The sequence below is a fragment of the Dermatophagoides farinae genome, chromosome 1 (genome assembly GCF_024713945.1).
Source record: "Dermatophagoides farinae isolate YC_2012a chromosome 1, ASM2471394v1, whole genome shotgun sequence".
NCBI lineage: Eukaryota > Metazoa > Arthropoda > Arachnida > Sarcoptiformes > Pyroglyphidae > Dermatophagoides > Dermatophagoides farinae.
In genome coordinates this window covers 5238456-5255510 of record NC_134677.1, presented here as the reverse complement: position 1 = coordinate 5255510, position 17055 = coordinate 5238456, and the positions used below count along the sequence as shown (strand labels likewise).

General features: G+C 27.5%; 1 protein-coding gene across 1 annotated transcript; it reads left to right on the top strand.

Moving 5' to 3' along the window:
* The first annotated feature begins 425 nt into the window (after positions 1 to 425).
* Positions 426 to 15953, top strand: LOC124493000 (uncharacterized). Its single transcript, XM_047056033.2, has 4 exons — positions 426 to 1227; positions 8971 to 9339; positions 9599 to 9794; positions 13750 to 15953. Exons 1-4 carry the CDS (start codon positions 614 to 616, stop codon positions 15577 to 15579), a joined length of 3009 nt encoding a protein of 1002 aa, XP_046911989.2. The 5' UTR covers positions 426 to 613; the 3' UTR covers positions 15580 to 15953.
* Positions 15954 to 17055: the final 1102 nt, after the last annotated feature.

The window sequence follows — 17055 nt, the reverse complement described above, 5'->3', positions numbered from 1 at the left end:
AGACGACATTCTGTGTTTTTAAATGAATGAAAATAATTTTGATAAAAAACAGAAATTGTCTTTTTGAATTTGTCTTGAAATCATATGCTGTCTGTCTCTAGGTCACCTGTATGTATCTTGAATTTGATGCCTCCAGGACGATCAAGTAGCAGTGGCAGCATGAATTTCAGAATCATTTTTTTTTCTGTCTGGTATTATTAATATGTACGCAGAATCATATAGCCAAGTGTTGTAAAAAACATCGCTAACATGTATTCGCGGAATTAGTAGCCAGAATTTAGTTTTCATTATGTGATACGCATGCCATGCCATAAAACGACAGCAAGCGATTCTTTTTTTTATTGGCCAAACGAAACAGCCTGATTAGAATTTATAAATTTCAATGATTGGTGTTGTGACAATAATGGATGCATTTAATTATTTTTCTCTCAGTTGATTATTGTTGATCAATCCTATTCACAGTAAATAATCATCGTCAATTTCATATTGCTGTGTGTATCTTCAAGTTATAGTGTGTTGATATATTTTTTCATATATATGTGTATTGTATTCAAGAATAATAATGTAATTCAATTCTATTTTTTCTATCAGATTGTATTTAATTTTTTTAATAATGATGATTCCAACATCAATATTGCCTTTATTATTTGCCTTTGCCACTGGAGTTGGTAGAGGTGGCCATATTACTAGTGTTGGTAGCCATATTCATAGTGTGAATGCTGTGGATCCATTAAATCCAATGATAATAACAACGACCACCGATGATTCATTTACCACTTCTAATTATGATTGTCATTTTTCTATGTATAATATTTGGAATCAATTATCATCATTAATGATTTCAATGTCATCATCTATGAATGATGATAATGATAATCAACGATTTAAACATTATAACAATGAAAACAACAATCAAAATCATCAAATGTATGAATATGATAGAAAATTAAACTTGAATCACCAAAAACAACAGAAACGTTATTATTATCGTCATAAATATGCACATCAAAATATAGATACTGATGTCATCAATCAAGGTTCAACAACACATACCTTGATTCCATCATTTATGCCAGATATTGTGGCTGGTATGAATAACGTTAGTGATAATGATGAGTATAGCGGCGACAATGAATTTATGGATGAAAACTGGTTCAATTATGATTATAACAATAGTGCTGTATTATTTACCAACGGTCACGATCCAGATTTTCGTTTACCGCATATGTGAGTGATTTTTCTTTACGTTTATTCTATCAAACCATATGGAGAATAAAATGGAAAATTTCTCTCATGTTGACCCATTTTTACTATGTTATACGTTTTTACTATATTCTTTTTATTGTAGATAAGATAATTCTTGAAAATTTCAAACAATTTTTATCCATGTTTGATATTTGAAATTTGTTACCCCAAGTTTTTGGGCTAACCACCATTCAGATTACAATGGAAGAAATAGAGAAAAAATAATTCTTGTAGTTAATAAAGAAGGCAAATTTTTTTTCTGTTGTTGCCATTCTTTGCGCTAATGTTGATCGCTTAATAGCCGCTAAAGTTTTTTTTCTGTCTTCCGGAATGACCTCATTCATCTTAATGTAGATTTTCTTCAGTTTTCCTGTTGTTCAGGAAAATTAATTTCCACATCAATAGACTATGAAGGCCATTACTATTTTTATTATTATTTCACATTTAAAAACCTCTATTTATCATACTGAAAGGGCACTAATCTTGTAGATACAAGAAAAAAAATAGTTATAGATAGATACGATTTTTACTCTGTGGTAGATCAATGTAGTATATGTAGAAATTTAATTGATGTGATATATTACCTATATTTCGGGGTGATCATCGTAAATAATGAACCAAATGGCAGATATGATATTCAGATAATTGAGACTATTAGATAAAATATTTTTCCTCTTCTCATTACTCGTTTGTCTTCATATGTTTCCGGTTTTTTTAAACATTTCCAAAACTTGATCCAATTTTGTTGTTGTAGAATTCTCATTCATTTTATGATTCTATATTCATGTTGTCTAGAATTTTTTTTTGTAGTTTTCTTCTGTTAATATATTACCAACATGGATGTAATTAATTATTTTAATCATATTAGAAAATATAATAAATGGCAATCAAAAAAAAAAAAAAAAATCACAATAATCACGTTAGCTGAAATTTTAATTTATCATTACTAAAAAAAAGGAATGAAGGAAATTCAAAAAAGGAAGGATATCCTAAATTGTTGATATTTGTTTATATTGAACCTGATATATGAACGGAATGAACAAATGCAAATAACAAATCTACTTTCAACAGCAACAACAACAACAAAAAAAAATATTTGCATTATTCCATTCGAATCAATAAATAGAAAATTGCATTTTTTTTTATTATACTGTTTCACAATGGTTGAATGAGTTTCTTTTGATATCATCAATTTTTTTTATTTGTAAAAAAATATCATTTCATGACAAAAACAGTATAGTGATTTGTTTGATAAAATACGCCATAGGGCATTGAACCAAATTTAAATCAAAATTTGTCCACATGTTATTGAAAAAGGGCATTTTTTTTGTTATTGATTCGCATCAAAATTTATTTCATGAATCTTAAAAACTAAAATTTACTTTTGTCCATCATTTTTTTTTTGTTTCAAGAGAATGATATGTAAAATTTCTATTTGATTCGGGCAATGAGCAATTTTCACAAACAGCAGCAACAAAATTCTCGATCATCAGGAAAGTCGATAATTTTTTCCTCTTTTTCTCACCATTTTTTTTCAAATTTGTGGTAAATCAAATTTTTCAACAAAAAAAATCCCATTATCACATGAATCAAAAATTAAAATTAAAAAAAAATCTCATAGTTTTGCCTTACAGGAAGGAAATTTATTTCGAAGAAAAGAATAGAATTTTTTTTTTTTTTTTGAAAAATCACCATAATTAGTCGGATTTTTTTTGTATTGTTCCATTCCATTACTTGAACTGAGAAACGTTCATTCCTTCCTCACATTTCATTTGTCATTGTCACATTTATTTTTCAGTGCATTTTTCAATGTACATAACATGGCTTAATATTAGTTGTATATGATTCATTAGATTCATAGTCGTCCGCCTTCAGGGAGTGAAATTTTACATCTATTTGGTTTTTTGCCATAAATTTTTGCCCATTTTTGGTTTTAATAATATTTGTGTTTCATTTTATTTTGATGTTCCATTATTGAAATTGTCATTATTATTATTACATCTACAGATAGGAGTTTATTTCATATTTTGAGCAACTGTGCTAACAATTTAATGAGCTCAAAAACGATTCACGAACAGAAAATGTTAATAATAATACAAAACAAAGAAAAGAATCACAATCAAGATGCTTGAAACGTTGGCCAAGTTATTCCCTCGATTAAGTAATATGACTGCCACAAACATGATGGGATTGGTTTTTCATAGGTTTATTGATGATTTTATTCGAAAAACAATTTTTTATTTTTGGCTCACGAGAATGAAGGTGAATTGTGATCAGTTTGAAAATTCCGAAAGAACAAACACAAATGCCAATGAAAGCATTGTGTCTGCACAGTTATAACTCATTCATTATGGATGTATCAAACATTTTTTTTATTGAAAAGAAATTCAAATTCGTGATATTTGACATTGTTGCAATCAAACAATTCAATAATGTGATTGAAATATCGGAAATGAAAGCCGACTATTCTTATTGATATTAAACTAACAAAAAAAAGTTGAATAAGAATAGTCGAATATATGAATAGATTCTAGTTATTTGAATATAAATGATTTAATGACTAAAAAAATTCTACATTTTTTCTCTCGCATATAAAGATGATAATACATAGCGAATTGTATTCTTTAATGAAGAATATCCTTTCTGAACATTTTTTTTTCTTCATCAAAATTTATACCTTATGGCGCACTTTTATATAATTTTATTTCATTGAAACGAATTCAATGGATGAATAGAATAAATAAATAAATGTTTCACAATAATAATCGAATAAATTTTCCCAAATATTATGTGTCTATATGGAATGATGATAATTTTAAAAAATAATAATAAAAATTCTTATGATGATTCGATACACCCATTTGGAGTCAAGCCAATGAAAAACATTTTATTTTGCACCTACGTTATTATATAACATCATTATTGAATGTTGCAATTTATAAGATTTCACATATATATACAACTTTATTTCCCCAAATTCTGTTACCCCAAACTCGACGAGAAACATTGAAAAGCAATACAAGTTGAATGACTATAAAATCATTTAGCTGATGCTAGAACAATGACGGCATGTAATTTATGAAATAGAAAATTATTATCCGAAATCTTTTTTTTGCACCATTTCTCTGCTTCTTTTTGTTTATTATTGTGACGTTTTTTTCTCTCCCGATGTACGATCCGATCGAATTGGATGAGGTTTTTTTACTATATGTTTTTGCTCAAATTGAAAATTTATTTTTTTTTTGTTATTGACAACTTTCATATAACAAATGAGAATAATGAACTTGAACATGGGCCTCAATTGAAAGAAACCTAAAACAAGTCTATTGACTTGTGATACGTTCAGTCATCATCATATCAGATATAAAAAGAATAAAAATTCTCAACTCGACAGCAATATCCATAGCAACATCAACAGTGAAAATAACCGAAAAACCCAATATTAGGGATAACTACGGATTCTTTTTTTGGCCTGAAATACTTATAAATTGAAATTAGCGGGTTGTCATTGTCGCCTGTAATTCATTGTTTCATTTCGTCATTGTTAGTATGAACTTTTTTCATGATTATAATCATAATGATGAAGACAATACATTTCAAAATAGAAACCCAGCTGGATGATAGAGCAATGGTACAAGTATTGAGCTACAAATATTGATGAATTAATTTGTGAATGATAATTTTTTTCTAATCAATAAAATTGATTTAAATAAATAAAATTGTTTAGAATCTATGAAAATAACCATCCAATGTTCATTATTGATTTTCTTAATGTGAATCATTTGAAAATGAGTATTTTGTTATCATCATGTGTTCAGTATAGATGAATTTTTTTCCTTTGAATTCTGGCTTTATTATTTTCATTTGTTTTATTCATATGATTTTCTTTTCATTCTCTTTGTTTGTTTGTTTGTTTTATCTAATGGTTCGATTCAAAATTCAAATAAATTCAATTTATGCTCATGAATGTTGAACAATTAAATGTTGGTGTGTGTGTGTTCGGCTATGTATTTTGTTTTGCTATTTTCTCGCTAACTACTTTGAAGAGCTTGAATTTGTGACAAGAGCGGAAAGAAAAATTTCAAAGAAATTTAAAGCTCAAATAGTTTTTCAACTTCTATTTTACTTCATTTGTGTCGATTGATTTTTTTTAGAGTCGAATGAAAAATATATCAAGATAAAAGGTTCTTCATGAGTTTATTTTTGATTCTATTTTCACAACAATGACAACAACAACAACAACAAGAATTGATGTTTAAAGTTTTTGTTGATTAGGTTGTCTCGGGCCATAACGTTGTAGGGACATTTTTGCATTTGTTCATGTTGATAATGATGATAGAAGCATAATTTTCACAAGAAAACAAGTCTAGAACAAGAATCAGGGCCTTTACAGCAACAATAAATAAAAAAAAATCACGAAGAATTGACAAACGAAAAAAAATGAAATCGTTTTGAAATCTTTAAAATTCTTTTCATGTGTGTGTTTGTCATTTTGGTCTATGGTTCGATTTTAATTTCAAACATTTTTCTTTAATGGTTATTTTTTTGAGAAAATGACAGAATAACTGACAATACCTAAAAATGATTCTATAAAAAATGAATTAAAATTCCACCAACATTGATTATTCTGATAAATATACAATTCATTCTCCATATCTGCCCGAATTCATTACAGCCATTCAATTGATGAAGATGATTTCTCAATTAATTCGACTCTTTATATTTTTTTTCAATAAATTAATCAAGTTTTCTTGTTGGAGATTTTTTTCCTATCGGATTACATTCCATTTTGAATATTTAAAAAAAATTGAAAAAACAACTCCATTTATACTGATAGTTAGAACGAAATAAAGATCAAGAAATTTAGATAATCATTCTGAATAACTTGCTAATGAAATCAAAAAACAAAAAGCTTATATGTTTTTTGACTTCATTTCCGTTTAATCATCATCATCATCATCATCATTGTGTTTAATTGGAAGATTTCTAGTATTTTTTTCAAATTATGCAATCCAAAAATAGGGATGTCTTCAATTAGTTGTTCCAAAAAATTTCCATTTTCAAACTTTGTTGATGGATGACGTTGGTTTTAGTCACATTTGTTTTTATTTTAAAAGCCTATTAAGAAATTTGAGCTTTGAAATTAGTTTACGTTTTTTTTTCTTTTACCCTAAATTCAAAAACGATAAATTTTTTTTTTTACATACATTCCGTCCAAAACTGTGTCTTGAATTTCATCGAATGGATTTTTGTTTTTGCTCTATACGTAAACGCAAATCTGATTATCATTATTTTATTTATTAAACTATATGAGCATTTTATTCAGATCAAACATCAACTATAATAACAATTGGAGATAAGAATCACAAGTTGCTTTATAAACGGTTTTTGTTATTTGTTGAATATGCATTTAGTTTTTCGAATGTAGTTTGAATTAAAATACCAAATTCTTTTTGCATCTTATAATGCACTTTTAATGTAAAATAAATAAGTCAAACGATCTTTGAGCCCTTTCATCATTTTCTTTTCATCCATATTCACTTGCTCTCTCTCTCTCTCGCTCCAGAATCATGTTATTTTGTTCTGTCAATTGTCGTCGATTTGCATTTGGTTATTTTATAGGCCTCATATTGCTATACTTGTTTTTTTACCAGAGAGTTTTTTTCGTAAATTCTTTAAAACTTTTTTCCTAAATAAAATTTTTGTTTTTTTTTTGTCAAAAATGAACTGAACTGGAATATCCGATTTTCTTTGTTTTTTTTACACACGTTGAATTATTTGCCAAAAGAGATCAGTAAAAAAAAAGATCAATCATCAGATGGTATCTAGGACTCCATCTTGATAAACTTCGGGGCTTTTCTTGAGTTTCAACAATTTTATTCGTGTTCAGGTTTTTATCGAATACATGAAGAAAAAAAGCATAAAAAAATAATACCTATTATAATAAACGACAATTTTATAATGTTACCATTGTCGCTCACTATTGGAAACAAGAAAAAAATAAAAAATTCCTCTCACAAACATCATCAGTTGTAATGTAAATAATAAAAAAACCCACTCTAACTGGTTTTTTTTTTGATATTCAAGTTCTGTGAAATATTATGAAAAACATTTAAAATAATAGAAAATAGTTGTCTCATACGGTTGTAAAATGTGTAAATTCATTTCATGAATCGAGATTTAATTCTACATGCTAATTCTGTATTTTTTTAATAATATAGTATTATTATTGCAAGAACACAAACAATCCAATCCACAATATTCACATACTAACTTAGTGTAAATTCTGTAACCCATAAAGAATGATCATCATCATTATCACATGGACATGATTGTAAATGGCAATAATAATGGTAAACATCCCTAAAATGGAAAAAAAACTTTCATCACAAGGTTATATATTCGTGTCTGAATTTCGTTGAACAAACACAGTGAATAAATTTCATTTCAAAAAAAAAAATTCTTTTTCATTCTCTTTCTTTTATTCTTTACTGCCTTTTATATTGTATGCATCTTCAATATGTTGAAAGTTGTTTTTTTTTGCATGTGTTATCATCACAAAATGTTATATCTACAACTTGAATCTAAAAAATTTGTTTGTGGTACGCACATACCCATTAACCAGACATAAATAAAAAAGATCTTTTTTTTTGCTTTCAGAATTCCATTAAATCTTTTCGAGAAAAAAAACTAGTTTTTGTGTTATCCGATATTCAACATTCCATATTACTTCATTTTTTTTCTATACAAAATATGAACCAAAATAGTTTCATATTTTCGTGACTAGTCTACATTATATCATTATCATACACATTCCATAAAAACGTTAATATTTTGTTAATTAAGAATTAACCATTGTGGCTTCAGGTGAATTTAATTATAAAAACAATACAATATATAGCTGCTGTAATCGAAACTTGAAATTTAGGTATTCGCAACAAAATCTCTGAAGCAATTCCATTATTCACCGTTTTTTTTTTTTGATATAATGTAATGATTCTCATTAAATTTTGGCTCATCATCATTATCATCTTTAGCGTTGTTAATCTTCATTTTCATTGTTGTTCATGTGCCGTTTTTTCGAGTTTAATTTCGATTTCTTTTTCTCCTCATTTATTTGAGTTTATTGAATTTTCCTTCGTTTATGTAGAAAAAATTTTTGAATTATTTTTTTCAAACAATATTTATAGACGATAAGGATACCAAGAGAAATAGAAAAAAAATGAAACGAATGAATTAATAATAGAATTTCTGCTGCATCATCAAATGGATTTTTTTTATTATTTCTTATTTCAATTATTCTGTTTGTATTACCCAAAGAATTGAATCCACGATTCATGTTTTTCATATTTGTTATTGAAAATTTATATTGTATGTGTGTGGTTTATGTATTTGATTTAGATGTAATACTTCACATATTTCTTTGATTTTTATTCCAAAAATAAAATGTTTTTCTTTTTCTCTCTCAAAGATTGTTATTGAAACAAAATCTTTGAAAAATCAAAAAACATAAACCAAGATTGAAACAATCAGTTAAATTGAATTTTTTCTGTTTTTTACGCAATCATTGATCTATTTAAATTCTTTTCAATTTTTTTTTGAAATTATGTGATTTAGAAAAAAGTCAAACGTTTTTTTTTTCATTCATTATAATTCCAAAACATCATTTTTTCTTTATTCCTGTCATTTAATTCTATAAATTTCCATCATCATTATTATTTGCAGGCACAATATAACTTTTCTATTAAACGTGAGCCGTGACATTCCGGAAAAATTACGAATTCTATTGTTTGGCTATGTATTGCCCAATCTGTTCGCTTTGACTATCATAACAAATTTATTGATCGTTGCTGTATTGTCCCAACAGCATATGCGTACGCCTACTAATTTAGTACTATTGGGTATGGCCATCGCCGATCTTTTAACATTGTTGATACCATCACCTTGGTATATTTATCTTTTCACAATGGGACATCATCATGAATCAATTTATCCTGTCAAGACATGTTATATATTTCATTGGATGTATGAAATATTACCACCACTATTCCACACGTATTCCATTTGGTTAACATTGTTATTGGCTGGCCAACGGTAAGTAAATTTTCATATATGGCTTATTGATTACGTTTTAGTTATAATTTTTGTGATTATAAATATGTTAGCAGGTGTTTGCTAATTGCTTATCAATGATGAACATTTTCAACCGATAATGTTAAACAATCAATTAATCTTTCGATTTCCGTGCATGTAAATTTCCATTCAATCGATTTCCGATTGCATTTGTACCTTTTAAAAATATTTTCCGATAATCATTGTACTTTGTGGTTTATTTTTGTTTTCATCGATCTAGTTACATTTATGTATGCCATTTTTCATTGGCAAGACGTTGGTGCACCGTACCACAAGTGATTCGTGCCATGCTGATATTATTAGCCGTCGCCATACTTCATCAATCGACACGATTTTTTGATAGAAAATTTCTACCAATCAAATATGTTTTGGATGAAAAAATTTTCGAAGGTTGTGAATACCACACATCCGAATGGGTGAGTGTTATATTTTACTTCATTTACCTATACATTTATTTATCGTTCATTTGTCATCGAACAAACAAAAAAATTTATTTTCGTATGTAAATGTTTGAATCAAAATTGATTAATCGTCAATCATCAAAACAATTACGAATAAAACTACTGACTGATCATTTTGTACCATTTATTATTTTTTTTTGTAGATTCACAAACACGCAAACACGAAAAGAATTGAATAATTGTTTTTCTGTAAAAAAAAATCATTGTTCTAATTTAATGACAAATAACGATTGTTATATTCCGTGAGTTTTGTTGACATGCACCAAATTTTTACGACATACCTATAGTACCGAACAGCATTACAAGATCAGACCCTGATAATCATTTAGATTTCAATCAGATTTTTCAATTAAACACGAAGTTTTATTTATTTATTTATTTTGTTTGTTTACAAATGTATGAGAATCGTGCAGATTGGATTTTTTTACATCAAAAGTTATTTTTCTGGTTTTCTGTCATCCAGGTGAAAATACGATTTATGATGATGAAAAGTATTTCATCACAATCGAATTTTACTATTCGTTAAATTGTGTCCCTTATTCTCTCACATACCTGGCTTTATTCCTTCGTTTGAATGACCATGTAGATGGAATTCTCAAGCTCTACTTATTTGATGGATTGATTCCGTTCCAGAATTCCGTTATTATTTTTATCATGCTTTATATTTGTTTTTCTCATTGATTTTCATTTCATTCGGTTACAATAAGTTTGACAGTTACATTATTATGATGCGAAAATTTTTCCATGTTTGTACATTCCATTCTGTATACTTTGTGTGCTTGTGTATTCGTTTGTTTTTCCATAGAACATTATGTTCAGAAATGAGATTTTTTTCTAATTTCCACTACAATATACTAGAAAAATAGAATGAATTTTTTTCCCATAAAATAGCTTTTTCTTCAAAAAAATTTTTTTTTCAACAGTTTTGAATCATCATGTTATTTATGTCATTGTTTGCAATATTAAATATGATGACAATTTTGAGTATCTTGTATTTTGAATTTCTTTATTGTTCCATTACGTGATGATCATTCATGCAAACAAATTTTCATATTGAAATCAATATATCTTTATGGGCACTGTGGAATATCAATTGTTGTTGTCATCATTGTTTTGATACATTAGAAAATTGTAATTTTAATTTAAATAAAATCTTTGCGTGGCTTCTTGCTTCTTTGCTTCATAATATTCCGAATTGTTACAAATGTTTTTTCACTTTTTGGTTATTGTTGTTTTTTCATTCTCATCTTGCCGATAAATTTTGCTGTTTGAGTCTGTGTGTGTGTGTCGATTATTCATATTATCCATGTCATCATCTCAGAAAAATAGCGCGCAGAATTCAAACTTTTTTGCTCTTTTTCTCATCACAATTTTTATTCTTAAATTTTTCTGGTTGAATAAATAGATGAAAGTTACAAGCAAACAACTAATGATCTCATGAAATATGATGAATCTATTTGCGTATATTTCTTTGTTCATGTGGATGTGCACTTTCATCGATTGTTATGTACAATTTCCAAGAATAAAAACGATTTGATCGATCGAAAAGCAGTCCTAACAATGTATTTTGAATGATTTTTTTTTTAATTCTGCAATTTGTTAGGAACGATATCAATATTAGATTTGAATTCAAATGAAAACCAAACTGAATCTTATATTGTGGTAATGAAATTGATGATAAACTTTATCATTGAAAAAGAAAAAATATATATCCCTTTCGTTGCCACCATAGACAAACAGACCAATTTAATTTATTGTGTAATTTGATGTTATTAGTTTCACTTATTTCAGCCATACATTCTTCTGCATTGAAACTGATTTGTTTCCACTTGTTTTCCTTCCGGCTCATATGTGAACCACTATGGATAGCTCTTTGACTTACTGGACCAGATGACTCACATATTAGCTTCATTATTATTCCTCAAAAAATTTATTTCTCTTTTTTATTCTATAAATTCACTTTAAAAATCCTCCCATGATAGTCAACAGCTGACTTATGCTAGGTATGCATTCTACATGATCTTATCTCAAAAATACTTTTCAAACTAAAAAGTCATTCAGCCCACATATTATTCAAGCGTTTTTCTTGAAATTTACAAAATATGACGCATATCGGGATAAAACTACAAAAAATATAACCAAAAAAAAAAAAAAATATAAATATGCTAAAAATAATTTCTTTTTATAATTTCTGTCTTTTAAAAATTAAAACCAAAAAAAAACTTTGAAAAATTCTCGTGAATTTTTTGAAGTTAGATCTTTTTCAGGAAATAATGTCGAAATAGCTCGAAGCTTTTCTCAAATATTTATTTTCTCTTTAAAAACGACAGTTAACAGAAGGCTGAATGTAAAAATCTGCTTTTGATGGCTTTTTCCTTTATTTTTTTCAATGAAAAATTTTTCAAAAGTTTTTTCTATTGAATTTTTCAGATTCAAAATTTCTATCTTCGCAATAAAGATCATCGTATATTTTCTTGATGTTTTATCTGATAAAATGATTGAGAGATTCTTGAGTTTTTTTTCCTCATCACCACAAAATTCATCGAATTTTTTTTTCGTGTACTGATCAGAATTTATGATATACGATGAACATTGAATGTAGAAAGTTAAGTTTTTTTGAGTGGAAAAAAATGAAATAAGTTTAAATTTTGTCGAATTATTTTTTTGTGGTACTTATGTAACAAATATGATGATGGTTATATTATGAATTTTTTTTCTTACATGTTTAATACTGTAAATAACATATTCGATTTTTATCTTTATCATATCAACCTTTACTTCAACAAAAAAAATTCTATAATTCTGTTGATCAATTTTACCTGTAATTGATATTTCATAACATATATTTTGATTTAGATAGATTCCAAACTTTTTTTCTTTATTTTATTATCTGTTTCATATATGATGAACTGAAGAAAAACTTGAAACTCGAGCAGTGTTACTCATAAATAATTGGTTAGAAATAGAGTTAGTATTAAACTTGATGATGATATTGTCACCAAATGTACAGGACCGGAGATAAAGAAAAGATAATAATAGTATATTATATGTGTTTTTGCTATTCTTTTCATATAATATTGTCATTATTCAAATTTTTTATGATCAAAGTTAATAAATTACGTGTATACAATTCTTAAATACAAATGTAAATAGATTGATAGAAAAGGCAATTTAATAGTGAATGAAAATAGTACATACAATTTGTGATAAAATGTGTGATAAGAATTGTGATCGAAATCCAGTATACTTATTCCCAGGTTTTGATTTCGTAACAAACAAAACTTTTCTTTTGTCTTACAATAATAATAATAATATGTATTTTTGTTGTTCATTTGCTGTTCGTGTGATTTATTGATCTTGGTTTATGAATTGTTCATATGTTGACACATGTATAATGAAACAGGTTCACTTTTTTTCTTTGAGTTTTTTTCTGTTAGGCAAATGGTATAATCTAATATTTGGTACATGATTATAATGATGATCGAAAGATTCTATTTGTAAGATGATCTGGGCATGATTTGTTTGTTTCTATAACGTATATTATTAAAAAAAAAATCTCCCGTTATGATGTATGTAGTTGAATCGAATCGATAACATAGATATTATTAATCATGAACAAATTCAAATCGTTTCAATTTCACCATTTGAAACCGTAAAATGATATTACATTTCTGGAAAATCATACGACTCCAAAATAATTCTACTAATGTTCGTTTTCCAGTAACATTTTTGAATATTAAAATGAACAATATTTTGATTCTCAAATTAAACCAGCACACAGCCATCAATTTCATTCTATTTTTGTTTCATGATTTTCACGGAATTCTTTAATTATTTCATAATGAATAGACTGAATAAACATGAATTAATTATTTTTATTTTTATTTTTGTTTATAATCCAAAATAATAGGTAATCAGATATTTTGGTGAAGATCTTTATTATATTTTCTATTATGGATTCCGAATTATTTTCGTTCATATGGGGCCTTGTATCTTATTAGTATGGCTAAATGTTCTTCTTTTTCGTGCTTTACATCGTACGAGAAAAACACGTAAACGTCTATTGAGTTGTTCAAGAGGAACAACCACCATGGCTGCTGGACCAACGTCTATCGTAACTATGATGATGATGACACAAACAAATAATTCAACACGACGATCAATTGGATCGATACATACGAATATCCATAATAATAATAATAATAATAATGATCATCACCTCAATAAAATAAATCATCATCAACATCATCATCGAAATCAAACTAATGGATCAATGGATGAGTCGACTAACCAAAACATTAATGACCATCAAAACTTCAAACATCTAGCACAATCAGTATCGATCCATATTAATGCCACCAACAATGAAAATTCAGACCACCCAGCAACTGCAGCTAATCATCAAATTATCGATTGTGATCTTGATGATGTTGATGATAATGATGATGATGATAATAATAATCTTGTGGTCAATCATATTAAGCACAAAGCATCCAGTGATGATCAACACCAATCACAAATCAAAGATGATCCAAATACCATATTTTCCAATAGTCCAACAGCTTTCAATCGTTACGGTGGATCGATCCAACGTGAAAATTCTTCGATAAAACTAACGCATCAGATGGCCGATACGAATACGAATAAAATTCGGTTGAATCGTTTGGATTCTCGTTCAACGACCGTCATGTTAATTGTGATTGTATCCATGTTTTTATTTCTCGAAATACCATTTGCATTGACAACCATATTACATGTGGTACAAAGTGCATTCCAAATGGAATTAGTCAACTATAGTGTACTAAACAGTATTATAATGATGAACAATTTCTTCATCATCGTATCATATCCAATAAATTTTGCCATCTATTGTGGAATGTCTAGGCAATTTCGAATAACATTCCATCAAAGTATATTAGCATCATCATGGAAACGTTTACATTGGCTTTCAGTGCGGTTTTATGGTTTTCGATATTTTCGTCGCAATCGTAATAAAAATTCAACTACAGCAACAGCTCATGATAATAATGGTCATTCTAGTGACCATGATGGTATGATTGACAAATCATTTGTCAGTGCAGCCGATTTGGCCGAAAAGCGTATCGATTGTAGTGAAATTATGGCTGCATATGGTAATACACAATCCGATATCAATAACTTGATGAATTTATTTCCAACAACTAATGAAATCGAACTTGAACAACAACAACAATCATCAGGTCACGATAAAAATATCAGCAATGAAAATAATGATAGCAATGTTAAGGAAACGGATTCTAATTTAAAATCATTTACAGTTACAAATGATTTTGATAATACTGTTGCTATCACCCAATTATTACCTACATATGATCCAACTCCAGATCACAATAATGATATAATCAATGAACCATTGTTTGTATCAAATGTTAATAATCAACAAGAAAATAAATTATCATCAACAATGATAAAATCCAAGAATCATCTTAAACAAAACGAATCCACTATTGTCATTTATGATGATAATGATGAAGGTCATCTTGATTCTTATACGCAACACCATGAAAATTTCATTTGCGACAGTAAAAGTAATAATAATCACCAACAACAAACATCATTCGCTCAACATTGGGATCAACATTCAGAGAAATCATATCAAATTGATTCGACGATGAAAATTACAACAACATCATCAACGACAACAACAACAACAACAACAACATCATCAAAGAATAAATTTTTACTTGAAACTAATCTCTAAATTCACATGGAAATTTATTACTCTCTCTTGCACGCACACACACACCCGCATCAAAATTACATTGAATTTTCGGATTTTTTTTAGATGAGAAAAAATTTTTGTTTAATGTATAGGATTTTCGTTGAGTCAATCAATTTTTTTTTCTTCATTACTTTATGAAGAATGTGATTGCTTTCCAATTTTCCTTTAATTTCTATCAGAAAAATGTGCCAAAGTTCATTAATGATTATGATGATGACCCATGTAATATTACGAACTGAATAAAAAAAACATTTTTTTTGGTTAATAATTTCGTTTGGTTAAGCCGTCAAAATTGACTAAAATTTGTATTGGTCATTATAACTGAACTGTAATTAAATTTTCCTTTTTATCCTATTTCTATTCTTCTTTTCATTTCATTGCTTCAATGTTACATTTTTCGGAATATTTTTCTTGTTTTATCCTTTTTTTTAGTAAATTTAATTAGCGATTTTTCTCGCGTACATCTTACCCATGCTTATTATATTAGTGGCTACAGATTGGATCAATCTTTAACATACACCTATATATACGGGCAAAAAAAAGCAAATCACTCAAAAATTCTATGACGAAATTAATTAATTTTTTTTTTGGTTTGGCTATTGCTTTATCGATTCTTGATTTTTGCTTTACTTTTTTTTTGATTAACGTTTATACTTGCGAACATCTGATTGGATTTTCGATCCATATTTTTTTGTGTGAGCGAAATTTATGGATTGAATGCATCAAAGTGAATATGAGACAGTTGAATTGACTATTTGATGAAAGTGAATTGATCAATATCAATTTATGTATTCTGTTAAAACAATGGATACGGTTTTTTTGCATCATTGCATAACCTTTTTTTTGTTCTAAATTTTGGGCTTTTGTTTTTTTTTTTGTTCGGGATGTTTTTGTTTATTCATTCAAATTATATCAAAATTTTGTTTTCATATATTGACAACGTGGCGATAAATTTGAATAGATAAATTAATATTGTGTATGTGTTTTTGTGTCTGGAAAATATGGATTGGATCGAAAATTTTCGCCAACAGTGTTTGTCTATCGTATTGATTCAATAAATAATAGAATTTTCATTATGGTATTTCTAGCAAACGCAACAATATGATCTGTTTGTCTGATATAGTTGGTCAATCAAAATTACTTCTGACTCTGTTTTGATTGATTTTTTTCTGGTTATTATTTCTTTAAGATTTTTTTTCACTTTATGTGGTGATTAATTCATTGTTATCAAATCAATTTATTAATGACAACTAAAAACGAAATCATTGAAGATATCATCAACCTTGATAATAAATAAGTGTATAAATAACATTCATCTAACTTATTTATGAGTACAAGACACACAGACAAAAGGAGAGGAAGATGGTCTTATCACTCATTTATATCGGTCACTAAATTTGTCAAAAAAGTAGAATTTATTTGTTTGTCAAAAACTTAATGGCAACTATCTATAAA

Coding starts and splice junctions, on each gene's coding strand:
- LOC124493000 (XM_047056033.2), top strand. CDS start 614: ATGATGATTCCAACATCAATATTGCCTTTATTATTTGCCTTTGCCACT. Junction 9,340..9,598: donor TTGTTATTGGCTGGCCAACG/GTAAGTAAATTT, acceptor TCATCGATCTAG/TTACATTTATGTATGCCATT. Junction 9,795..13,749: donor AATACCACACATCCGAATGG/GTGAGTGTTATA, acceptor CCAAAATAATAG/GTAATCAGATATTTTGGTGA.